Source organism: Podarcis vaucheri, assembly GCF_965113315.1.
Source record: "Podarcis vaucheri genome assembly, chromosome: 10".
NCBI classification, from domain to species: domain Eukaryota; kingdom Metazoa; phylum Chordata; class Lepidosauria; order Squamata; family Lacertidae; genus Podarcis; species Podarcis vaucheri.
Genome location: NC_138748.1, coordinates 23,738,723 through 23,764,607, shown reverse-complemented (window position 1 = coordinate 23,764,607; position 25,885 = coordinate 23,738,723). Strand labels below are relative to the sequence as shown.

The 25,885-nt window shown below is 43.7% G+C and overlaps 1 protein-coding gene across 9 annotated transcripts in view; it reads right to left on the bottom strand.

The window, feature by feature from the left end:
• Positions 1 to 25,885, bottom strand: part of CNTN1 (contactin 1) — a 166,190-nt gene that overhangs the window by 7,817 nt on the left and 132,488 nt on the right. For all 9 annotated transcript variants that reach the window (XM_082239546.1, XM_082239551.1, XM_082239545.1 and 6 more), the window contains 7 exons: positions 25,100 to 25,275; positions 13,263 to 13,383; positions 11,453 to 11,611; positions 9,921 to 10,070; positions 6,889 to 6,959; positions 3,153 to 3,387; positions 112 to 215 (listed from right to left, as the gene is read on the bottom strand). In XM_082239546.1, coding sequence (XP_082095672.1) covers positions 112 to 215; positions 3,153 to 3,387; positions 6,889 to 6,959; positions 9,921 to 10,070; positions 11,453 to 11,611; positions 13,263 to 13,383; positions 25,100 to 25,275 — 1,016 coding nt within the window. The remainder of the gene's footprint in view (positions 1 to 111; positions 216 to 3,152; positions 3,388 to 6,888; positions 6,960 to 9,920; positions 10,071 to 11,452; positions 11,612 to 13,262; positions 13,384 to 25,099; positions 25,276 to 25,885) is intronic.

Below are 25,885 nucleotides of genomic sequence, written 5' to 3'. Positions count from 1 at the left end.
CTGTGTGTGACATAATACAAAATGGCTTCGACGGGGAGTATGGCAAAACAGAGAATTATAGAGTTGGTTCATTTTATATACTTTAATTAATAATAAATATTTTTAGCTCACCTCATACCCTGTAATAGCTGGACTAAGAATATGCTGCCAAGAAACAGAGGCTTCTGTGGATGATCTGACTCTTACTTTCACATTTCTAGGTCTTTCATCAGGAGCTAGAAAAACGAGTAATACAATTCACTTCAAATGCTACAAGTGAGATATTCTACAAGCAATTCCTTGATTTACAATGAACTTGTAGCTACTTTGGCAGCTCTAAATACCAACTAATTTAGAAGGTTGTAGCCGGAATCTCCATTAATGCACTGTTCTCAAAGGCAGCAGTGTGATAAACCTGGGATTGCCAACTTGTTTAGGACCAATGGATAAATTTTGAATTTTGACCAAGTGCTGGGTGCATGAATCACAAAGCAGCTGCTATTGGGGGAGGCAGTTGTAATAATACGATGTGGCTGCCATGCTATAGCGCAAAATTAGAAAGATAGTTGCCGCCAACAACCTCATGATTACCTTTGGAAGTCACCTATGTCCTGCTGATAAAGATTGTGGATTTTACATATGGATTTTACACACACACACACACACACTGTGGCCACCTAATACCAACAGGGATCAATTCTCACTACCAGGAAAAATATCAGAGGTTAGCCACCCCTAACTTATATTGATGGTGCCTCCCCAATGGAATCAGCACCCTCTAAGCATTACAAAATACAGAAGTATAGAAAATACTGCTGCTGCTGCTACTACTACTACTGCTACTGCTGCTGCTAAGCAGCTCCTGGCAGAGTTTTGCATAGGCTTTTGTAATTCTGTCAGTGTTTCAGTGTTATTTTTAATTTGTTTTTACTTAAATGATCTGTCCTGGGGGGTTCAAAAGGCAGCGAACTAGTTTTTGCAAATCACTGAATCGAGAAACAAACACAAACAAACAAACAAACAAACAAACACACAAACAACATATAAACTTTACAGAAGTTCTTCATTAATGCAGATAAGATTGTAGGATGCCGTGGTACTTTCAGCATATAGCACCTGAGGCATAGTGCTTAGAATACATCCTTAGACACAGACGCAAAGGTATCTGAACATACAACTTCCAGGCTGTCTTTCTGGCTGGATATGCACACAAACACTTGACATGTCCTCTATCACATTGCTTTGCAGACAGAATAAATACAGACATATAGTTTTGAACGTATGACCCTGAATGTTTCAGTAATAAACATTATCTTGTATATTTATTTAAGCGTAGGTGAAAAAAATCATGATTAATTTATATAAGCAGTCAGATTTGTGAAAAGAAGACACATAGGACAGTCTACTGTCTACATAAGATTTAATTTTTCGAGCACAGATCACTTCTGTTTTGAGGATTCTTAGCAACAAGTTGCAACAGAAAAGGCGCTGCTGCCTAAGCTCAGGAAACCTTTCATATATTTAATCTTCTAACTGGGCACCCAGTCAACTATACATCAAAACAGTCAGTGTTCAGGGAAAAACAGTTACATATCTGTTGAAGGGCATTGAACAATACCTAGCCATCCTGTACGGAACGTTATTTTTTAAAAATTAGCATTCAGTGAGTGACAGCTACTAAAACAAATTCATAATTTTAATCAATTATCCACAGTTGCAAAGGCATGGTCCCCGTTACTAAAAAACTAAGGCAGTCTGCCAGAAAAATGGTTTTCACATGGTGATTACAGTCAGCGACTGGTGGCCTGATGGTCTGAAGCTTTTGAAGCATGCTTTCTTTCTTCAGGATCTTCTCTCGAAGTCACAGGATTATCAGAAGAACACAAAATTTTCTGAGTTCAATTTTTGCAAAGAGTTAATGTCAATTCCAAAAAATCATTCTTGGAACTTTCAGAACTTGAAGTACCCTGTTCAGATAACTACATGTAGTCTATAATCCTAGGAACCTTCATCTGGTTGGGGGGGGCATAACTTTTTGTTCCCGTCTTTCCAAAATATCCTGCAAGTATACATATAAAAGATTGGACCTTGATTTATGTGTACAAATCATCCAATTCCATGTGTCATTTTATGCTTTTATTTTATTGGTTTTTAGGCTGCATTTTTTGTTTTAACGGATAATGTTTCTATATTGTACATAGTCTATACAGCTTAGGGTTTATAAATTCTTTTAAATAAATAAAATAAAATATAAAGTGAAGTCACCCTTCATATCTCTCTCTCTCCCTCTCCCTCTCTCTCTCTTTCTCTCTTTCCGCTGAGGTCTTTGTGGAATTCACATTAACTGCCTGTAAAATTTGTACTGGAAATTGTCAATCTTTAGGTGCACGGAGAAAAATTCATCAATACAGGGAGCTCACTTATATTTCTAGCACAGTTGCAGATTCCAAAAGAGTGGCTCTTCACATATTAATAATGTAGGGCTGTTAATCGACTAAACCTTTCAATCTTCTATCCTGAAATAGATAAGCCTTTGATCTGATCCAGCAGTGCTATTTTTATGTTTTTATGTTATGTTCTTATCTTATAGTCTCTTAGCTTTCCAGGGACAATCACATGTGTGGAATTATATATACTTTTGGCTGGATAGGCACTTTGTCATAGTTAAAGAAGATGCAATGCAATCAAAGGGACTAAACTGAAGTAAACTGAACTTTAAGGATGGTGGTGTCTGGACCCGACCCTTAAGTTTTCCAAAAACAGAACAGCAATTGTTCGTTATATAAATTAGAATGAGGCTTATTAAGGGTTGAAAGATTAAGAAAATGTGATTTTAAAAGCATTTTGATGTCACAAATTTCAGGTAAAGTCACTGTTGTGATAAACTTTTGAAGAAATGTATTAATAGAAATGAATGATTTTTTTACCTAAAACAATGCTTTACTTAGATATAATCAAATTGTCATAGAGCTAAAAACAAACAAACAAACAAAAAAAATACATGTTGCCAGTTAATTATCCAAAATGAGTATTCTGCTTGAATTAACGAAGTCTCTTGCATGAAAATGGAACCATGATCTCTTAAGTCTGAGATGGTCATGAATAGTCTTGACTGCCAATATATTGATACCAACTCAGTTCCCTGCTTCCCCTACTCTATTATTTCTACTTACCATCGTCTGCTGAATAAATGATAGCAGTGAGGCTAAATGGTCCTTCTCCTTTGTTATTAAATGCTTTCACTTTTACTTGATATTTTGATGCAGGGATCATTGATTCATCTTTATGGACATACCGACCAGTGTCAGGCTGAGGAACTATAACCTTTTTCCACACAACTTGATCAAAGGGCTTGAAGGCTACTACGTATCCAAAATTATTACCAAAGTGATATTCTCGTGGTAAAGGCTATAAAAATGACAAAAGGTTGAGAATTATTTTTTGGACAAAGGAGAACTCACAAGCAAAATACTATCAGGTCCTAACAGGAGGGTTCCAGTACAAGGTTTCAGCTAGCCTGAAACAGTTCAGAGCACGAGAGAAATCAGATTATTTCAGGAGGAGGAAACCAAAAAGTACTTTCTCCCACTTGTCCATATTGTGCTAAAGAACTCATATTCAGGGCTGGTTGCCAGAGCCCTGTGTGCTTTATTTTATGGGTTTTAAATTGGGGTTTTTTTACCCACCCTTCATTGCAACAGTACTATCAGAGTGGAGTGCGTAAAAGTTTAAAACAAAATATATAATACAATTTTACCATAAATATACCTTTTTTCCACTCAACCAGGTGCTGAAACATTAGTAACACCCACTAAACACCTGAGGGAAAATATGGTTTTCAGTGGGCCCTTAAAACTGATAGGAATTGGGGCCAGCCTTAACTTGGAGGTCTTGGGTGCCTCTCAAGATTAGGTCTGGGATCGCTGCCCCTCTGATGGGTTTCAGCGCCAAGTGTTCTTAGCTATAACCATTTAGGGTATCAATAAATGCTACCTCTTTGTCATGACTGGAATGCATATTTAGCCAAGTCTATGTGAGGGTAGTTGAAGTCACCCATTACTACATATCCTCTTTTGGATGCCTCCTTGATTTCATTCTTCATCTCAAGATCAGGAAGGTGACAACACAATGCATCCTCAGTACTAATTTACGCTTGGGGCTTGGGTACCACCACCCACAGTGATTCAGTGGAGGAGTTTCCCCCCTTTGAGATTTCTAGCTTGCTGGGCTCAACGCTGTCTTTGCCATACAAAGTGATGCTGCCAGTACGGTACATCCTCATCAGTCTTTTCTATAGAGTTTCTAGCCAGGTATAACCATGTCCCACTGGTTCTTTCTGTCCCACCAGCTTTCAATTGTGCCTACTATAACAAGACTGTCCAAGTACTCCAGTTCACCTATCTTGGGCTTGGAGGCTTCTAATGTTAGTGTCTGTCTCTTCAAGTGTCTTTGGCACTTGTATTTCAGTCTCTCACAAGTGCTAACCTATGCACTGTGCTCACAATGCCTTGTTCTCCACCACCCCTATCTAAATTTTCCTCAATTTCACAATCTTCATCACAGAGGGGAGATTTTGTTCCAAAACAGATCCTCCTCAACTCCTGCTGGTTTTCCTTCCTCAATTAATCTGTAAGTTAATATCATTTTTTACAGAAATCCTTCATTACAAGACAAGGCATCTCTACAATTCTGCCATGTCTGCAATTCAAAGGGATAAATGGATTTCTGCTGACATGCACACACACAGAGAGTCTCCAGAAAGATTCAAGGAGACTTAAAGTCAGTAATAAAAACAAAGTAAGCCAAACATAATCCCTAAAATCCCAGCACACATTAACAAATGTTAGAGAGGAGAAAATCCATCCTTTGTAACCATAGAAGAGGGGGTGGCAAGACTGAAAATGTGTACTAACGTTAAGATCCAGCTTCTTAATCTAGTCCTCAAAAGGAGGAATGAGATAATAACTTTGAATCTGCATTAAGAAGGGGCAGTAGAATGGAAGTTTATATCCCTACTGCTCTAGCTCCTAAACATCTCGCCTTTTGAGGCTTTATGAATCACAGCAAATTATCTAGCTGTGCCAACCTGCTATATATTTTGTTTGTATGCCGTAATTTGTGAAAGTATTGGACCGTTAAATGAAAAGTATGCAAACTTTTAGAGAACCATGCCATGACCTATCTATTTGCCCTGAGCCAGGCTGACATTAAAAATAAGATACATTTACAATGTTACTTTTACATACATTCTAAAGGAATTACTGAGAAGGAAATCCTACCCACCCATTTTCCCGGTTTAAATGAGCCTCCCATTCCAGTACAGATGGGGAAAGCCTTCCATTAGCTGAGAGAAGTAATTTGGATATAAATCTATTTGGGCCTATGTGAAAGAACAAAGTGATCTTGTTTTGGTACTCTCTGATCTTGCATTAGTCACAACCCCACCCCACCCCCCAGCTATAATTTAAAAAAAGTTAGTCACAGCTGGAAGTTATCCAAATTTGCAGTGCCAACTTGGCTAGGGATATGGACATTTACATGCAGCACAATATGTGTCATCTCCCCGCCCCACAGCTCCCAAAGGTTTCATGGTCTTAGGAGTGAACATTTGTCAATACTTTTAAGATACTTTAAAGTTTTTTGAACTTTGTTTTTAATAGACAACTCCCCCCCCCCAATGAAAAGCAGACATCTGTAAAAATAATACTTTTGCAATTTTAAAATCACTGCACAAAGTGAATACAGAACGGTTGTTAAAGATGAACAAGAGTAATATCTCTGCCTTATCTATATTTGCCTTGCTGCTGCATACCAGGACAGAAAGGAGAAGGGGGAGGCAGCAGTGAGGTCAGTGCGGTGCAAACAAGTGCATGTTCTTGCCAGGGCATGCACCTGCCCTTGCTGATCACCTGGCTTTGATCACCTGGCCTTGCTGAATGTGTATGGGTAGAACCCTCACTGGACATTCTGAGCTGGACAAGAACTCTGGGTAAATTGTGCCCTTATTCAAAATACAGCTGTGCATTAGGAGCTAGATAAATCATACAGGCATGTCTAACTCCCAGGAGACTGCGATCTACTCCCACTATAAAAAAACTGGCAGTGATCTACCCATTGTCATTGGAGGGGGGAGGAGCGTGCATGGGGGGGGTGGATTGCCCAGAGTTGTTGAGCTTTTTTGGGGGGAGGATTACATAGAGTTTTTAAGCTTCCCCCCCTGTAACTTTTTGTACATGATAAGGATCCTGTGATCTACCAGGATCAGCTGGGGATCTACCAGTAGGTCGCGATCTACTGGTTGGACATCCCTGATATATAAGTTTCAAATATTGGCACCATTACTAATCTTAATCCATTTTACGCTTTATAACCTTTAAGGTGAGTTCCCAGAAAAGATTAAATGAGTTTAACCCACAGGTGTCAAACACAAGGCCCGCGGGCTGAATCCGGCCCGCCAGACCTCGTCATGTGGCCCATGTAGCCGCCGCCGGGCGCCAGCATTCACCTTTTATTCTGGCTTTTTTTTTTTTGACACAAGAAAGCCGCCTCTTCAGCGCATGCGCGGCAGCCTACAAGCCAGAGAACGTCTGCCCTCTAGCGGCGCCGGCCGTTCTACACAGGAAACCTCCACTTTACATGCATTCAGGAAAACTCCCCTTGTTTTTATATTGAGTCCTACAGATACAACCGGCCCTTTGAGGGTGACCAAACTGCTGATGCAGCCCCCGATGAATTTGAGTTTGACACCCCTGGTTTAACCCTTTAAAAATGTACACAAAATCACCAAGACTATAACCAACATTGACATGGCATCCACTTGTAATCTTAACACTACCACCCTTGGTTCAACATGAACAGGTCCTTTTATAACAGTGTGAAGATTAAGCATAATTTTATTATTATACCTACCACCCAAGTTATTGTCAGCTCTCGATTGCTGCCACCCCCTCCTCCAACTTCAGAAGGAGCCACGTTTGGAGCTAAAGAACAGAAAAAGAGAAATGTTTTCTCTGCTTTCATAAAATAAAACAAACCATTATTTAAACTCCCCTTCCATTAAGAATGCCACTGAGTCCATAAGGCCCACACAATTATAGTAATGATAGCCTGTAATTGCTGAGAAAGTCTTGGGACTTGCCAAATGAAAAGCAAACTCTGTTTCCAGAAGAAACATGACTGAATCTAGGTTTGGCTATAGTGTACAGTTTTTCTTGAACGTATACTGTAATTCAATTTTTGGGTGGGAGGGGGGTGTTAATTAGACATTCAGAAGATTTATTGGTCTCACCTCAATAGTTTGTACTCTTGTACTTTAAGCACATACTTAAAATTTACATCCACGAGTAGCTTATGGTAAGAAAACTCTGCACAACTCAGAGTGTTAAAGAATATTCATAATTGCATTTATAATACTTAAACTGAAGTGTTAACAAGGACTGGTACAATTTCTCTATTATTTTACTTAATTCCCTCACTTGTCATATTTCCTCCTTTCTGCCATTTTCCAAACTATCAGAAGTGCTTCTTTGGGACTCAATTCATCTTCCAAGTTTATACACTGTATTTTAGACCTAAGCTCTTTTATTAAAACAACTGCTGAAAAAGGAAGTGTCAGCTACACTAGACTTGTTTATTTGTTTAGATTTTGTTTTAGTCGGAAATACTTTTTCATTGAGGTTTACTTTCCTCTTTCAGTCGGCTTTCCTAGCTAATGCTTCCTTCATCCTTAAAACAGAGCCAGTTTCAACAGGGTACTGCCAGTTGTGGCTCTTTAGCAGTACAAATGCTTCACATTTATACTCCTGATATGCATTCATTCAAGACAATGGCCCAATATCTGGGCTGAAAGGCCAACACAAAAGGATAATCTACTACTAATTTGCTGAAGAATGACATGCAGGCTTTTCTGTGCATTTCTGCAGTGACATATGACTTCCCAGAGAAATGCTGTTATCTCCTGCATACAGTCAAAGCAGCATGCATTATCTTCAACAATAAGGACAGAACTAATTCTTCATGTAGAAGACACAGTTAAATAATATGTGTGTTGAAGGCCAAAGATTATGCACAACTGTGCACTGAGATCTAACATTAAGCATTTAGACAAAGCAGAACGTGTGCTATGGAGGATAAGGTCATGCCTTTGATACTGTCTTGAGAGCTTTCACTCATTTGTAAACTAGCATTATCTAGTACAACATGCAAAAACACTTTGGCATGTTTTCTTATGATCATAATGCAGAATTTGGTTAGCCCCCCCCCCATATTGTTACACTGCCAAGCCGAGGCATATGCACCAACACACAACAACAGCTGCATTATGTTGCATTGTGAATATAAAAAGGGGAGATTAAAAACCATCTGAAGAGCTGTTTAGAATAATGCACCTCATCTATGACATCCATTTGCCAAAACCGAGACATCTGCATCTGTAAAGCTAAGATGTTCAGGGTATTAGTACTCTGTGCAGATTAGAGTACAAATGTTCAGCATATTACAACTCTAGGAGCTGCTTGCATATGTAAATGATCATTACAAATAATGGATAAAAATGTAAGAACCCTGCTTGATTAGACCAAAAATCCATCCAAGTCCAGCAACCCATTCTCATAGTGGCTAACTAGATGAGCACGGGCAAATCTGCAAGCAGGACCAAGCAGAAAACCATTCTCCTCGTTTGTCTTTCCCGGCAGCTGTCATTCAAAAACATAGTGTTTCCAAAACTGGAGGTAGTAGTACAGGGAACAGTCATTCTGCATGTGACCAAGGCACACACACACAGTTTTCAGTCCCTGAAGGGGGCATAACAGGAGCATAACAGAGCAGGCACATCATGGGGTGGGGCAGGTTCTTACGCATCACGTGCCATGACCTGGAAAGCAACCCCTGTGCAAAAGGGTGGCCATAACTTTGGCTTTATTCTCCATAACTTTGCATAACTCTCTTTTACAGAAATCCAATTTGGTGGCCTTCACCACATTGTGTGGTAGTGAATTATGTGTTTATATGCATATTATACCTTACAGCACATTACACTGTCATCCATCAAATGTGGAAAAACCAAGTGATGTTCAGGCAGGTGCTAACAGAAATTTAATTTCAATAGGTACTCCTCACTGCTACTTAGTGGGAGGGATGAGGCGGTGGCAAAGTCAGGGCTGGGCAGGTGCATTGCTAGTAACACTTACTGACTCTGCCAGTGTATGCGCACAGCAATCCCCGTTGCTATATGATATGATAGCGCCCCAAATTGTTCCAGAAAAGGTAAGCATTGAGTGCCTCTTGAAAACTTAAGGGAAGCAAATGGAAAATTGCAGCGCTAAAGGAAAATTTAGAAAATTTCCACCTAGAAACAGTGGCTTGGTGTTCATATGGAAATTTTGAGGATGTGGTCTGCTGGGGCTACTATTAGAACAGCTTCTTCTCCACTTTCAAAAACTTCATGATTATGCGAACATTCACCGAATATAAGCACAAATATTTCCCTTCTTCTAAAATATCCTGTGTTTTTAAATTAAGCACCATCTACATAAAATTAAGTGCTGTAAAAAAGAAAAGAAAAGAAATAAATATGCTGTTTTGGTATGAGTAAGTGGTGATTTAGACAACCATTTCCCCCCTAACATGCGCTGAGTTCTGCAGTCACCACATGGTGGAGTTCAAGTGGACCTAGTCTGGAAATGTATGTGACTGCAACTGTCTTTATACATTGGACTCCTTTGGGTAACCTCATTCAAAGTGAGTGCTTATTCCACAGCACACAGAAACTGCAAAACATGATGCAGAATGCGGGGGAAAAAGAATAGTTTACCTGAATCCAAAGAAAACTTGCTCATTTTTGCAGCAAATGTGATAGTTACCTATTAAGTATTTTATACTACCATACTATTCTGGATTTCAAACTGGTAATTGAATCAGAGATGGCATTAGTGCGTACGTACAAGATCCCTCTGTTCGGATTTTCTGTGATGGCATACTAGGGTCTCCTTTCCCTAAAATATTAGTGGCCATTATCCGAAATTCATATTCCATCCATGGGATTAAATCAATCACCTTGGCTGACTCCACATTTCCATCAACAACTGGAGGGTCTAAATGAAAACAGAAAGATTATTTAATACACAGTGAAAGCAAACAATAGCAGCCATGGTTGTGATGTTCACATTTCAGTTGCCACATGGACAGCCTCTCTTATCAGTCCAATTATTTATGAGGAGCCACCAGCCTAGAAAACAAATGCTGTTGGGCAAGATCCCTGAAATGATACCATTCCAATGGTGGAGCCTGTCATATTTTAGAGACCATGGAGACATTTTTAGGCAAACATAATTTCTATTCTACTTTCCAAAACACGCATAAGAAAAACAGAAAAGGAGCCACTTGAATCATTCAGCTACAGCTCTGTTTTGCCAGTTAACATGGACACTAAACTTATTTCAATAAAATCAAGTGCATCAGCATGATAAAATTGAACATCAAATCAAATCAGGGGCCTCTCGACTTATTCCATTGAGATATGTTGGAATTTGTTACATTTCCCAAACATTAAGTTGGGGTCAGTGTGTGCGAATGTGGCTGCCCTATCAATACAAAACACTGCAATTATCATTGTGTGAACATGGTTTCTAAATGTATGTTACTGTATACTTATGCAGTGATTGCCATTGTGTCTGCAGAGGTATTCACTAGTGCCCACAGGGTTCCCTTCCCTCCTTCTGCTGAAATTAGGCTTGTAAGTAGCATTATATTGTAGCTAAAAGACCAGGTGGTAGCCATAGCATGTCCTTGGCTACAGTGGGTGTGGTGTGACCACAACACTCTCACTGGTTTGCAAATATGCCCATGGACACCAAAAGGTTTCTGACCCCTACGCTAATATCACATTGACAGGAATCTGTGACCTTGAGGCATTCTACCCTAAAACACACTATATCATTTTTATAACAATACCTTTAGTACAGAAGAGCAAGAGACAGAAAGAGAGAGACAGAAAGACAGAACATTTTCAGTATTGCCCCCACTTTTTGTTCCTGAATTAGATATAGTATCAAACGATACTATGACTGCCTGCGAAGATGCAGAGCAACAACATTGACTTCATGGTTGAGACGTGACTTATTAAAGGTTCCTCTAATTTTGCAGTAGCAGGTCAGAACTGATTTCGGAGAGGAAATAGGGAGATTGTATTCTGCACAGAAGGTAAAATTTCACATCATTCTGTTGCTGAAATCCCTGCCTTTGCTAAACACCAGGATGCATATATATTAATGTGCAAAATGGTGCCCAATTTAAAGCCTAGAGACCAAGACTGTGAAAGTGATGCAGGCAAGTGTGTTACAGCACTACTTTAACTGCACAATATGTTTTTCTCTCTTTCCCACCAACCATTAAACAGCTTCTGTATTTTTTTTAGTAATGTGTACCTACATTCAGTCTGGTAGGTATAGGTTAATCTTTCTAATATTACTCTTACCTGTTTTGGCATCCTTCCAGTACTCAGAAAGAAAATTCCTTGACTGGATAGTGTAATTTGAAATAGGACTATGATTGTCTGTCCCACGACTCCAAGTAAGAACTACAGATGTGTTTCTAATATCTTCCACTTTGAGTCCTCCTGGGGGGCCTGGAGGTCCTGAAAAACATTTCCATGAAAGATAATGACATGACCTAATATAATATTGAATAGATAGGTATCAACAAAATAAAAAAAAAGAAATGAATTGCATCCTCTTCAAGCTTTGCAATAAATGTTCCACTGAGAGTTTTGTACAGAAATTCAGGGGTTGTTGCACATCTAAGGACCCAGTAACTAATACAATAAGCCTAATTAATAAAATTAGAGATGTTGTGGGACTTGATCTGAGCCTGGTCTAATTATGAACTCTCAGAGCTCTTAAATAGGAGAGCAGCACAACTCTGGGACTCTGCAGTATATCAGACTTACGGGAAGGGGAGAGGAAGGACACAGAAAAATGTTCTTCCTCCCTGATGCCTTCTTGGCTGGGACCACTGCACAATTTGAATCAGGATAACTAAAGAGGGAGAAGGCCCTTTCATTTCCTAAGCCGCTTGGATGGGCTCAAGAAAGAAAACTACCTGATTTCCCCCCAGAAATAAATTTGCTCATTTCCTTATGAATCCAGGGGGAAATTGGATTCTCAAGGGGATGGAGCAGCTCCCCTAGGAAGAAAGTCCACTTGGGCTCTACATCTTAGAAAAAGAGCAAGTAACAGAGATATATATTAGTGTATACGGTGGTGGATTAAGTGGAGAAAGAACATTTTTTTCTCCCTATCTCATAACACTAGACTTGGGGCCAGCCAATGCAGCTGAACGTTAGGAAGATTTAAGACAGACAAAAGAATGTACTTTACACAGTGCACAGCTTAACTATGGAATGTGCTCCCACAAAATGGAGTGAAGGCCACCAGCCTGGATAGCTTAGGAAAATTCACAAAGGCTAAGGCTTTCAATGGCTACTAGCCAGGATGGTACCCTCCACACTCTGAGGCAGTCTGAACTCCAATTTTGGGTATCACTACTGGGGAGAGTGCTGTTGTACTCAGGTCCTGCTTTCAGGTTGACCTGCTGTGAGATCCAAACAGGATGCTTGACTAGACTGACCTGATCCAACAGTTCTTTTCTTAAGCTTTTAGGAGATCTCACTCCTCCCCAAATAAAGCTGCAGGGCTCAAATTAAATGAAGATTGCCAAGGGGTGTAAAACCTTTACAGTGGTACCTCAGGTTAAGTACTTAATTCGTTCCAGAGGTTCATACTTAACCTGAAACTGTTCTTAACCTGAAGCACCACTTTAGCTAATGGGGCCTCCTGCTGCTGCCGCGCCGCCGGAGCACATTTCTGTTCTCATCCTGAAGCAAAGTTCTTAACCTGAAGCACTATTTCTGGGTTAGCGAGGTCTGTAACCTGAAGTGTATGTAACCTGAAGCGTATGTAACCTGAGGTACCACTGTATTCTTGTATGTTTTGAAAGATAGGCTTGAATTTCAAGTATGGGGTTCTCACCAGTGCTCCTCTGGTTCCTCTATGTTGTCAGGACACATTTAAGTCCCTGTAATGCCCCAAATAAAATTGTGCCCTGGTGTGAATTTGCTCTAGAGGCCATTCTGAGGGAGAAGACAGCTTTCCCCTTTTGGTGGCCACCATTTTAATAATAATTCTTTCTGAAATAGGGTGGAAATCCATGTCACACTATGATGACAGTTTCATCAGTGCAAGTAGTTGACTCTGGCCCATAAATTTTATATTTAAACAAAAAATTACCTCTCACAACAAGATCAGCTGAAGCTGTAGCATTATCAACAATTGACTGAGCAACGCATGTGTATCTTCCAGCATGCCGTAGTTGGGCATTTTTTACTATAAGTTCACCGTTGTTTTTTATCTATGGAAGAGAGGAACGACAGAAGTCAGTAATCCTACACTGAACTCATATTTTATGTTTACAGTTTACTGACCTAAAATTATGTGCAATCAGTGCCCACATACTGAAAAGAAATACAGAAAATGATTACATTACCTGCCACAGACTTGTATGCAGCACTGGAAAAAACCATAAATATATGCATCCTTGAATCACAGAGTTGGAAGTTACCATGAGGGTCATACAGACCAACTCTCTGCAATGCAGGAATCTTTTGTCCAACAAGGGTCTCAAACCCACAACCCTGAGATTAAGAACCTCATGCTCTGCTGACTGAGCTGTGTTTTAAAACATGTATGAAATATTTTGCTGTCTAATGTAGGTGTTTACTGATGTTCAGAACATGATTCCATTTCATAATGTTTTAAAAAAAAACCTTCTAAAATGATTTGCTTATAATCCCCTTTCTTTATAGGTCTCCTATTTTTCAGAATTCAATGTTTGAATACAGTGGTACCTCGGGTTAAGAACTTAATTCATTCTGGAGGTCCATTCTTAACCTGAAACTGTTCTTAACCTGAAGCACCACTTTAGCCAATGGGGCCTCCTGCTGCTGCCGCACCGCCGGAGCACGATTTCTGTTCTCATCCTGAAGCAAAGTTCTTAACCTGAAGCACTATTTCTGGGCTAGCGGAGTCTGTAACCTGAAGGTGTCTGTAACCTGAGGTGCCACTGTATTTGTCATACTGTGGAATGGGTGTCAGTTTCAGTTCTCTCAGTTTCTTGTTTACCCAATCTTAAATTTAGTTCTCCCCACATTTTGCAGCGATTCTTTTTGAAAAAAATTCTACAAAACCCCAGTCAAACTGTGCTTGCTGAGGTCATAACTTGTATGTTTGGCACAAGCACTCCTACGTGTCCTTTCTACTAATTACAGTCAAGACAAATCTCTGGGACTGAAGCTGCAAGAACAGCCTCTAGAACATAAGTGATGAGCCACTTGGGCAGAGTCTGAGCAACCACCTTTTACAGCCTACAGTATGGTTGTGATGGTGGAAAAGTAATACTCTTTTACTACCAGTACATCCACATAGCATAGATCAATAGAAGAGTTCCAATTTGATGAAGGCCTGTATGTAGAAACCCCAAGGGTGATGATAATAAACTCTCAGTAAACCAGTGCAATTTATTTGCTAAGCATTTTATGGCCATATTTTGTTCACTTGTTTCTATTTGAAGTTCAAAGTGCTGCCTTTACTTATAAACATCTAAATAACCTGGCCAGAGGCATCTGAACAAACACTCTGTCTATTCTCTAAGACAGAGGTCACAAGCTTGGTGCACTCTAGATATTTTAGACTACAACTTCTGTTAGTTCCAGCCAGCATGGCCAATAGTCAAGGATTACCCCTGTTTTAAAGATAATGTTAGAAGCCTGGACCAGATTCCCCTGCTTTGGGAGGTAAGGCAGATGCCATCCAGGGCTTTTTCTATGGCAGCATCCAGTCCACGAAACACACACTCTACAAATATTCAGGTCATGTTGGCTTTGTTAGTTCAAACTGTTTTATTTTGCCAAGCATTTCAGGGAGGCTTGCTTGTTGCTCTTTATTGTTTATTGTTGTTTTTGTTCTTTATATATATGAATTTTATAGGGCCTTTTAAAAACTACATTTGAATTTTCTTTTTAATGGATTTTATACATTGTATGGCACCTATAGCTTGATAATTAAAAATATAATGATTGATAACTTACAGCAGAATATAAATGTTTTAAATAAATAATACAACTTGCAATCTTGGCCTGCAATGCAGGGAATTCAAGAACCCGACTTCAATTTAGACTGATTTTTAATCTCTGTTTTATGCAGAGCTGTGTTTTTCTATGTAACGTGTTTGTAGTTGTATTAAAAAAAAATTATCAATCATTACATTTAGTATCATATTCTATTTGGGTAAGTTCACTGTCTAAAATAAAAAGTTATATCCTCAGGCCTAATTGAGTCCAATGACAAGCAATTAAAATCTAAGCCCAATTTCAACACTGTAAGCTGAAGGCAAGTTTCTTTATAAATCTACTTTGCAGTTTATTAAGAAAATGTACTGAGATCAATTAACTGAGTTAAACATGTGTTCCTCTTTTAAAGTATTTCCATAAACTCCTCATTCACCCTCTTGAAATATATCTAAAGTACTTTCATATGTGGTAAAATGTTACAAGAGAGTAACAGCTGGATTCAGATCATACCATCTTGAAATGGTTAACATATTACTGCCTTAATTCCCTTAATTCAATCCAGGTTGCTCATTCTATCCAGTATTGATTGGGGAGTCAGGAAGATAAGAACTCTTGAGAGGTGACTAAGAAACATTCACTAATGCTTGTTCACTGAGCCATTAGAAAATAATATAAAGGAGTTGTCTTACAGGGTAGCAATAATATTTTGAGAGTTTTGGTTAATTAGTCTTGAAGGAAGCCAACCAATTTGCAAATAAAAATATTTTCCTGCACTAAAAGCTGTATTTTACAGCATGTTTTTGAGGGAAGGGCGGTGGGTCATTTAGTCAAATATTTAATGCCAGCTTCTCAGCAATAAAGATTTGTTTTAATGCATGCTGGAAAGAATTATACAAGGCACAATTATATGAAAGTCGCCTTCAGTTGGATGCACCAATAAAGCATAGGGAAGACCCAACGCATCCAATATGGATATTGTTCATCTCTGTTTCACACACTGAGATTCTATTAATTATTAGGAAAATGGGACCCATCTTATCGTGTTGCCAGTTTGAACCAATATAACTGAAAAATCCTTGAGCTGTACATTGTTCAATATTTGCTTTACACTTTGTCTAAAATACTGAATTGACTGATGGAAATAGTATGTAGCAGATACATTTTGTGTTGAAGTTCTGCAACAGCACATTTGAGGGAAGAAAACATGCAATAATCTTCATATCTAGATGGCGCCAGTTTGCATATGAAATCTCTATGGAATCAAACATTTAGCGGTTTGTAATCAAGCTTTCCAGTGCTCCATGGGAACGTTGGTTCTCTAGAATAAAGCTTACAAAGCAAATAATGAGCATGGTCAGCAGCAAGTTTAAGCCTCAGCATAGAAAAGCATGCCCAGCTATGTTTTTACTGAAAACCTCAGTTTGGCTGGGTTACAAACTACAGGAAGAACTGAATCATGAACTGGAAATTTTGATGGCAGCTTTCAGATATTGTCAGGGGTTCAGAAGCAGAGACGCAGAGAAGGGTGGAAACAGAGAGCGAGGGGGAGGAAACCGAAGGGAGAATGAGTGATGATGACGACCCGAGATCTCCAAGCCTAAGCAGTGAGTCAGAGGACTCCCAAAAGGGAGCCCCAGTGAGCAGAGCAAGGGGGGGATCCGGGGGGACACCCCAGGAGGAAGGGAACAGAGGAGATTCAGAGAGCAGCAGCTGGAAGTCGGGACCCACGCTCAAGACTGAGAGCAGCAGGGAGGAAGGCAGCCAGGCATCGGGTTCCGGAGGCCGTCAGCAGGAGGGAGGGCACGAGTCAGGGGTGGTCACGCCCTCCTCAGAGAGCGAGGCAACGGTCAAGAGGAAAGTAGAGAGTTGGGCGCGCGCGCCAAGTTCAAATGCAGCGGAAGCTGGAGCAGTAAGCAGCCCGGAGAGTGAACCAGGTCCCAAAGCCCGCCGAAAGGAAGCGGAAGGATCAGGGGGGTCAGCGTCAGAGGAGAGTAGAAGGGAGGAGTCCCAGGGGGGCAGAAGGACCCAGAGACGTAGGGAGAGGCGAAGGAGGTGGAGCAAGACTAGGGTATTAAGCTGGTGTGCAAGAGGCGGGGACTCAGATGGGTCTTCGCCGACCTAGGGCAGAAGGTGTAGAGCTGCACGCTGCAGTTCGGAAATGAAACCTGTAACTCAATAAAGACTCTTTTAAAGTGGACGCTGTGTGGCGTGGTCCTATGTGAGCTGGGACCTGGTAGCAGCTCTGACAGTAAGACCCATCTCATCAAAGCTTCAGAAACCTGAAACCTCGCAGCGGGAGCAGAAGCCGCTAGGGGAGGAAGAGGGGTGTCTGTAAGCAAGCTCACAAAGGTTAGCAAGATGACGGAAGAACAGAGGATCTCCGCGCTGCAAGAGGCAGTGACCCAGTTGTCCTCAGAGGTATTGGCTTCCAAGAAACGGGAGGAGGAGACTACAGCCGCCTACAGAGACCTACACGCCAGGTTTGAAATGCTTGTTAAGCAAGGGCAACCGGGACCCAGACCGGAGGGCGTGGGATTGGCACGGAGAGCAGGAGGGCTTGTGGCTCACTTCGATGGGACTTTGCAACAGTACCCTAATTTTAGAGCAGACGTAATGTGCGCACTGCAACTGCTGGCAAAAGACTTTAGAGATGAGGAAGAGAAGGTGGGGTTCATATTGTCCCATTTGCATGGGGATGCCAAAGCCTGGCTGCGCAATTTGTGGAGGGATAAAGATCCGGCGCTTCAGAATGCAGATGCCTTTATCAAAGCGATGGATGCGTGTTTTTTGTCTACTATTGATGTGGATCTTGCCAGACGGGAGATTCATGGACTAAAACAAGGGAGGGCGAGCGTCCGGCAGTATCACGCCCGATTTTTTGCGCTGGTCAGTGCTTTAGAATGGGATCGGGATTCGCCCCCTGTCAGAGACCTCTTCTGGGAGGGTCTAAGTTCTGCGGTTAAGGATGAAATTGCAAGGGGGGAGAGGCCCCGAAGCACGCAGGAGGTGGTCCAAAGGGCGCTGACTGTGGGGGTGAGGCTGGAAGAACGTCCATGGTGCAGAGATGAAGGACGTGGAGGGCGCGAAGCAGCGAGAAGTTTCTCTTTCGTTCCGAGGGAAGCAGCGCGTGCGCAATCCACACCTCCGCCAGGAGGGGGAGGGGAACCGATGGAGGTTGGAGGTGCAAGGGCTCAGTCAGCAGCCAGAGCCCTAGCACCGGCAGCAGTGAAAGCGAAGCCTCCTAGAGGGAACAGGAAGTGTTACATCTGCGAGGATCCAGGCCATTTGGCGAAGGAGTGTCCCCGGAGGCTCCACAAGCACACTGCAGCCTCAGCAATGGTGACTGCAGCAACGCAGCAAGGAGAACCACAGCAGGGAAACGACGATGTCTGGCTGGAGACGGAGGCACTGGGGCCCAGCCAGACGCATCTGTGAAGCAGTCCCCAGCGATATTGCAACCCACGGATCCCCTCCCACCCAAACCAGTAGTGCAGCTCACAGCGTCTCTCCAGCTACCCAACGGCGTCACTATCGAAGTGCCGCTTTCTGTGGATTCTGGAAGCAACGCAGACTTTATAGCGCAGAGCTTTGTGGAGCAGCACGCTATACAGCTATTGCCTGCCACTCTGCCCCTGCAAGTCGTCACAGTGGATGGCAGAGAGTTGCTAGGGGGGCAGGTGGTGAAGCAGACGCCACCAATGGTGATGCGCCTTGGCAACCACAGGGAAGTCATCAGTTTTAATGTCACCCAACTGTCGGACACGCCCATTGTGTTGGGCATGAGTTGGCTGGACAGGCACAGTCCGACACTGGCTTGGTACCAGAGACAACTGATCTTCGGCTCCTCTTATTGCGCAGAACACTGCATCCTGCCCCGACGGGAGGGAGAGGAGGAGGAATCACAACTGCAGTTGGGAACGTTGCAAGCGGTCCCCCACAAATACGCGAACTTTTTGGAGGTCTTCTGCGAGAAGGAGGCGGACAAGCTACCCCCTCACCGGCCATATGACTGCAAGATTGACCTCCTACCGGGGGCGACGCTGCCGAAGGGGCGGCTATACTCCATGTCTGAAGATGAAATGCAGGAACTCAAACAGTTCATCGAGCATAATCTGGAGCGTGGCTTCATCAGAGAGTCCAAGGCAGTGGGGGGCAGTCCCGTTTTCTTCGTGAAAAAGAAAGACACGCCCCAAAAAAGACTCGTTGTGGACTACCGCCTTTTGAACCAGATGACCAAACCGTCTGATTACCCCATGCCCAGGATTGACGACCTCCTCGCGACGGTGCGCAAGGGACGCGTGTTCACCAAGTTGGACCTACGAGGGGCGTACAATCTCATCCGCATGCGGGAGGGCGATGAGTGGAAGACGGCCATGTTCACACCGCTGGGCACCTACGAGTACAGGGTTATGCCCTTTGGATTACAAAATGGCTCTCACTGTTTTCAAGCTTTTATGCATCACGTGTTGGAGGGACTCCTCTACAAAACATGCGTCTGCTTCCTGGATGACATCCTGATTTTCTCGGACTCGCAGCAAGCTCACGACCGAGACGTGAGGGAGGTGCTCAGCAGGTTGCAACAACATAGACTGTACACCAAGCTGGAGAAGTGCCAGTTCGACACGACGGAGGTGGATTTCCTGGGATACAAGTTGTCGGACAAGGGGATAGCCATGGACAGCACCAAGGTTCGTGCGGTATTGGATTGGAAGAGCCCGCGCAACCGGAAGGAGGTCCAGCGGTTTGTCGGCTTCGCCAACTTCTATCGCAAGTTTATCAAGGGGTTCGCGATGCAGACGGCAGCAATTACGGACACGCTCAGCTCCAAAAAAAAGAAATTCATCTGGACGGAGCAGGCGGAGCAGTCCTTTCAAGCGCTCAAGCATCTCTTCGCATCGGAGAAGCAACTGCTGCATATCGACCCCAGTAAACCGTTGAGGGTAGAGACAGACGCGTCAGACAGAGCCGTGGGAGCTGTTCTGCTGCAGCGAGACCCGCAGGGGGTGTGGCGGCCGGGAGCGTTCTACTCCAGAAAGCTCAGCAAGTCGGAGCAGAACTACACCATCTGGGACAGGGAGTTGCTGGCCATTCATGCAGCTTTCAAGGCGTGGAGGCACTTCCTAATCGGCGCCAAGCACACGGTGCAGGTCTGCACGGACCACAAGAATCTGGAGCACTGGCGCACGGCTCAGTTCCTGAACCAGAGGCAGATACGTTGGGCGGAGTTCTTTGCTGACTTCAATTTCCGAATAGAGTACGTCCCAGGCGACACCAACATCATGGCGGATGCACTGTCCCGAAAACCGCAATACCTAGAAGAGGTGACGCCAGCGGCGGCCATGCACATCTTCGCACCGACGGCGTGGGCGTGTGCCTCAGCTACAGTAGACCTGGATGCGGTGCGACGTGCATTGCGGGACGACTCATTCGCGCAAGACAAGATGGCGGAACTGCTCAGAGGCACGGCTACCACGGACGAGTTCCAGGTGCGGGACGGCTTGCTCCTACGCAAAGGGGCTGTCTATGTACCAGGAGACGACCTTCGCGCCAAGGTACTGCAACAGTTGCACGACGCACCCACGGCCGGTCACTTTGGCACAGAGAAAACGATGGAATTAGTCGCGAGAGACTTCTGGTGGCCCAGGCTGAGAGGGGAGGTCGCGGACTACGTCGCGAGGTGCGACACCTGCCAGAGGGCCAAGTCGGTACACAGACCACCGGCGGGACTGTTAGAACCGCTGCAAACGCCGTTTGAACCGTGGGAGAGGGTGGCCCTGGACTTTGTGACGGATTTACCCAGCTCGAGAGGCAAGACAGCTGTGCTAGTGGTGGTGGACTTGTTCACCAAGATGGCACATTTCATTCCGTGTGCGAAGGTGGCCACGGCGGAACAAACCGCCAAACTGTTCATAGATCACGTGTTCAAAGTGCATGGCCTGCCACGGTCTATCCTGTCCGACCGCGGACGCCAGTTCATCTCGTCTTTCTGGCAGAAGCTGATGGGTTTTCTAAATGTCAAGGTCAATCTGGCATCAGCAAGACACCCGCAGACCAACGGGCAAGCAGAGAGGGTCAATGCCATCATGCAGCAGTACCTGAGATGCTATGCCAATCAACAGCCTGCGACGTGGGTGGATTACCTGCCGCTAGCCGAGTTCGCTTACAACAACACGAAGCACGTGTCCACAGGAGTGACGCCGTTCTTTGCCAACAATGGGAGGCATCCCAGAACCTTCCCGGGACTGGAGAGAGTGGGGGAAGGAGAACCACAGACGGCGGACGCGTTCGCGTCAGAGCTGCAGGCGGTCCACGATCAACTCAGACGGCAGCTGGAGCTAGCTAAGCACGCCTACAAGGTGCAAGCTGACAAGCACAGGCGGGTTGGCGAAGTGATCCAAGTGGGAGACTGGGTCTGGTTGGCAGCCCACGCAGTGCCGACCAGGTCACTTGCCAAGAAGAAGTTGGGGCACAAGCAGATCGGTCCGTACCAAGTCGAAGCGCAGATCAACCCGGTAGCCTTCCGACTGGCGCTGCCGGAGGGTTCCAGAATGCATCCGGTGTTCCACAGGTCGGTGCTCACTCCCTACAAGGCACCTCACAGGTTCCAGGAGCCAGGGACGGCGCCAAGTCCGCTCCGGGAACGGACGGAGACGCGGGGGGTGAAGCACCAGGACCACATCAACGAGGTCACGGAGATTTTGGACTCCAGATGGGGGGAAGAGGGAGTCGAATACCTCTTAGCCAGAGAGGGCACCCGGGCCAGCGCCAATAGCTGGGTACCAGACTACGCTTTGGAGGAACCCCTGCTCAAGGACGAGTTTCATGCCCTCTTCCCGCACAAACCCATGCCAGCGAGCTTCTTCGACGACTGGTTGTTCACACCCACACTTTCTTCCAGCACGTTCCATGGATTCGACTCAGAAGGGGAACCCGCACGGAGCACCCGTTCCCCAGAAGGTTCACCGGCAGGTTCGGCATCAGGCATCTCGTATTGGTGGGACGATCGACCAGAGGAGCAATGGCGCAGGAAGTGGCGGGAGATGCCAGGTCGAGCGACCGACGCAGAGACTGACATGGACGTGTTCGGGGAGGACCTCGGGTTCGAGCACGGCGGTACAGAGATGGAAGAGCAACAAGTCAACGTCGACGGCCGCGAGGGGGAAGACTCGGAGGTCTTCAGTTGGCGGCCACCCACGGGGAGCGACCTGTATCCAGCATTCCCTCCCATGATGATGGAGCACCCAGCACCCACACCTGACAGCGGGGAGGGGGGAAGGGGGGGCTTCGAGGGGGGGATGGATGTCAGGGGTTCAGAAGCAGAGACGCAGAGAAGGGTGGAAACAGAGAGCGAGGGGGAGGAAACCGAAGGGAGAATGAGTGATGATGACGACCCGAGATCTCCAAGCCTAAGCAGTGAGTCAGAGGACTCCCAAAAGGGAGCCCCAGTGAGCAGAGCAAGGGGGGGATCCGGGGGGACACCCCAGGAGGAAGGGAACAGAGGAGATTCAGAGAGCAGCAGCTGGAAGTCGGGACCCACGCTCAAGACTGAGAGCAGCAGGGAGGAAGGCAGCCAGGCATCGGGTTCCGGAGGCCGTCAGCAGGAGGGAGGGCACGAGTCAGGGGTGGTCACGCCCTCCTCAGAGAGCGAGGCAACGGTCAAGAGGAAAGTAGAGAGTTGGGCGCGCGCGCCAAGTTCAAATGCAGCGGAAGCTGGAGCAGTAAGCAGCCCGGAGAGTGAACCAGGTCCCAAAGCCCGCCGAAAGGAAGCGGAAGGATCAGGGGGGTCAGCGTCAGAGGAGAGTAGAAGGGAGGAGTCCCAGGGGGGCAGAAGGACCCAGAGACGTAGGGAGAGGCGAAGGAGGTGGAGCAAGACTAGGGTATTAAGCTGGTGTGCAAGAGGCGGGGACTCAGATGGGTCTTCGCCGACCTAGGGCAGAAGGTGTAGAGCTGCACGCTGCAGTTCGGAAATGAAACCTGTAACTCAATAAAGACTCTTTTAAAGTGGACGCTGTGTGGCGTGGTCCTATGTGAGCTGGGACCTGGTAGCAGCTCTGACAGATATGTTCCAAGTATACAAGCAATTTAGCACTCAGAATGCTCATCAAAGTTTTAAAGACTTACATTTAAAAAACAAACTACCAAAGCTGCTACTTACTAAAATTGTGCAACTTATACACAAAAAGCTAATGTTTTCCTTTCTTATCTCTGACAATAGATGTTTTAGGCATGTCTTGCAGATTAGCAGGGAGTCTAGCAGCTGAGTCACTACTGTTTCTTAACAACTGAAAGTATGGCACTTAGCAGCAATTGCTTTTCAAAACAATAAAGACTAAATAACGCAAACAACTGACACTATTTTAGAAGGCCACTTGCATTTCTAATGGATGCAAATTAGTTTTATGTTTCATTGTTGACTTTATGAAGTGAATACATAGATCAGTGCAACTATCTTAAACCCTCCCCCTATTAATTCCCCATATTCCTTACTTGAATATCAATATTATTGCAGCTACCAGAAAAAAGGATCATTGTGAACCACAACAAAGTCTGCCAAATATCTGGTATGCGTCATAAAGTTATGACACAAAATAGCCAACAGATATTTAATGTTATGATACTTAGTTGCTTAATCTTTTTGTCTCTATGGTAATCTCCAGTCTGATACTTTGATGCAACAGATTAATCTGCCCATGATTTCTGTTTCCATCCCTAACTGGGAACAGTAAACCTTATGCAAAGCTGCCATCTGGCGACCAGAGCCTGTAACTCCAAGATAGGGGGAAAGGGCTGTTGAAAAGAGAGAATTGTTATGAATGGGAACTACAAATTGGCAGCTGCTGAAAACCAGCTTTAAAACTACCAAGAGTGTTTGTCCAGAACTAAATATGGGCTGTAGGGATGTTGTTGTTTTTACAGGAAGTTGCAGGTGGTACGTTCGGATGATACACACATCGCACTATTCCCACTATTCACAGGATTTGGAATGGGATACAAGAAACTGTGGCTTTATTGTACCACCTTCAACTCTGTCAGGATAGAACTATACACCATGAGGCAACACATTGGAATGCTAATGGAAAGTAGAACCATTTGCAAGAAAGAATCATAGACAGGGAGTGCTTCAGCCTTCACACATGAACTAGTTCTCCCTTGAAAATGACGGTACCTATTTAATCTAGCCACACCCTCCAAGTTGGGCTCCAAGGTGGCTGTGTAGCAAATAGGGGCCTTGTATCACATATATTAAACCAGAAATTATTGGGCAAAATGAGTCTTAAGATGTTGTGAATTTACTCATGCAACATTACTATTTTAATGAATAAATGGAAACAAATGGAAGGGGCGTAAGCTCTATGCAATATTACCAAAGAGGGAAAGTTACTGATGGATATCTAAAATAAGCAGTATTTAAAATATCGGAGTATGAGATGGCAAAACAACATTTCTAGGAAGAAGAATGCCACATTTCAGGATAGTTGTGCCCATTTTTCATACAGAAGAAATCAGTACGACTTATTTTTGAGTATACTACATGGTTAGGATTGTGTTATAGATTATATCATTTACAACTGTCTTCTTTCTCAATTTATATTTTGTTGCTTTTCATAAAAACACAAAATAATAGTTAACTCCCAACAATGAAGGTAAGTGCCAGAGGCAATCACACTTGCAGACATCAGGAGTTAAACTTTTTCATAGTAGGAGCAGTGAAAAGTAGAAATGTCTCGGAATAGCGAATTCTGAAGCCTGAGTTCTGCTGTCTTGTCTATAAACAATGCAGTTTCTACAAGATGCAACAATGTCATATCCCCCTTTAATAGTAAACTCCTAGCATGAAAAAGTTTACTAGTCCATGGAGGTGGCTTTTCCGCACTCCTTCTAAAATTAGTTCTCTTCCCTGCCCCACCGCCACAAAAAATGGGGAAAAGAAGAAAACCGAAAAGTTATCACACAAAACCATGCCTAATTCTATCGTGATAAAAATGTGCTGTATCTTACCATGATGGCCCTTTCATAATGTTCATTGTCTTTATCAATATCTATTGGATATCCATTGAGAAGCCAAATAAAAGTAAGGTCTAAAGATCGATCGTGCTCGGCGAGACACTGCATGGTAGCATTCCATCCAACTGTGACGTCAACATTGGTTGGTGCTAAAACAATCTTTGTAGCCGCTGTGCAGTTTAGGAGAGAAAGTAGAACATTTGCACATCAACAAAACAGTAGAAGTGCAACTAAACTTCTGTATCTGAAAATTTCACTATGGATTATTCTTACCATGACAACTGTAGTCCATTTCCAAACCTATTACATCCTGTTTCTGCTGAGTCCTCTCAATTGTAATGAAAAAACATACTTATGGTGTTGTAGTAACGTTTTGGGCCTTGTTTAATTGGCAGTAAGACACACAGAGTTCTGTAAAACTTACTCCCGTGCAAATGTGCACAGGACTGCTGTCTTACGATAGAGATAGAGATAGAGATAGAGATAGAGATAGAGATAGAGATAGAGATGATAGAGATAGAGATAGAGATAGAGATAGAGATAGATATATAGATATAGATATATACTACTATAATAATATGTATATAACCCTGCATACAATAGACAAATATTATTATAGGAATAGCAGAAGAACAAAGAGGGATCTGAAACAGAGAGATGGTCCTTTGCCTATGACTTCAACAGAATTCAGAGTGAGTGTGGTGTAATCATAAACATTTTAGTCTAGGATCTGCAAGACTAGGGCTCAAATCTCTATTCAGCCATGAAGCTCACGAGGTG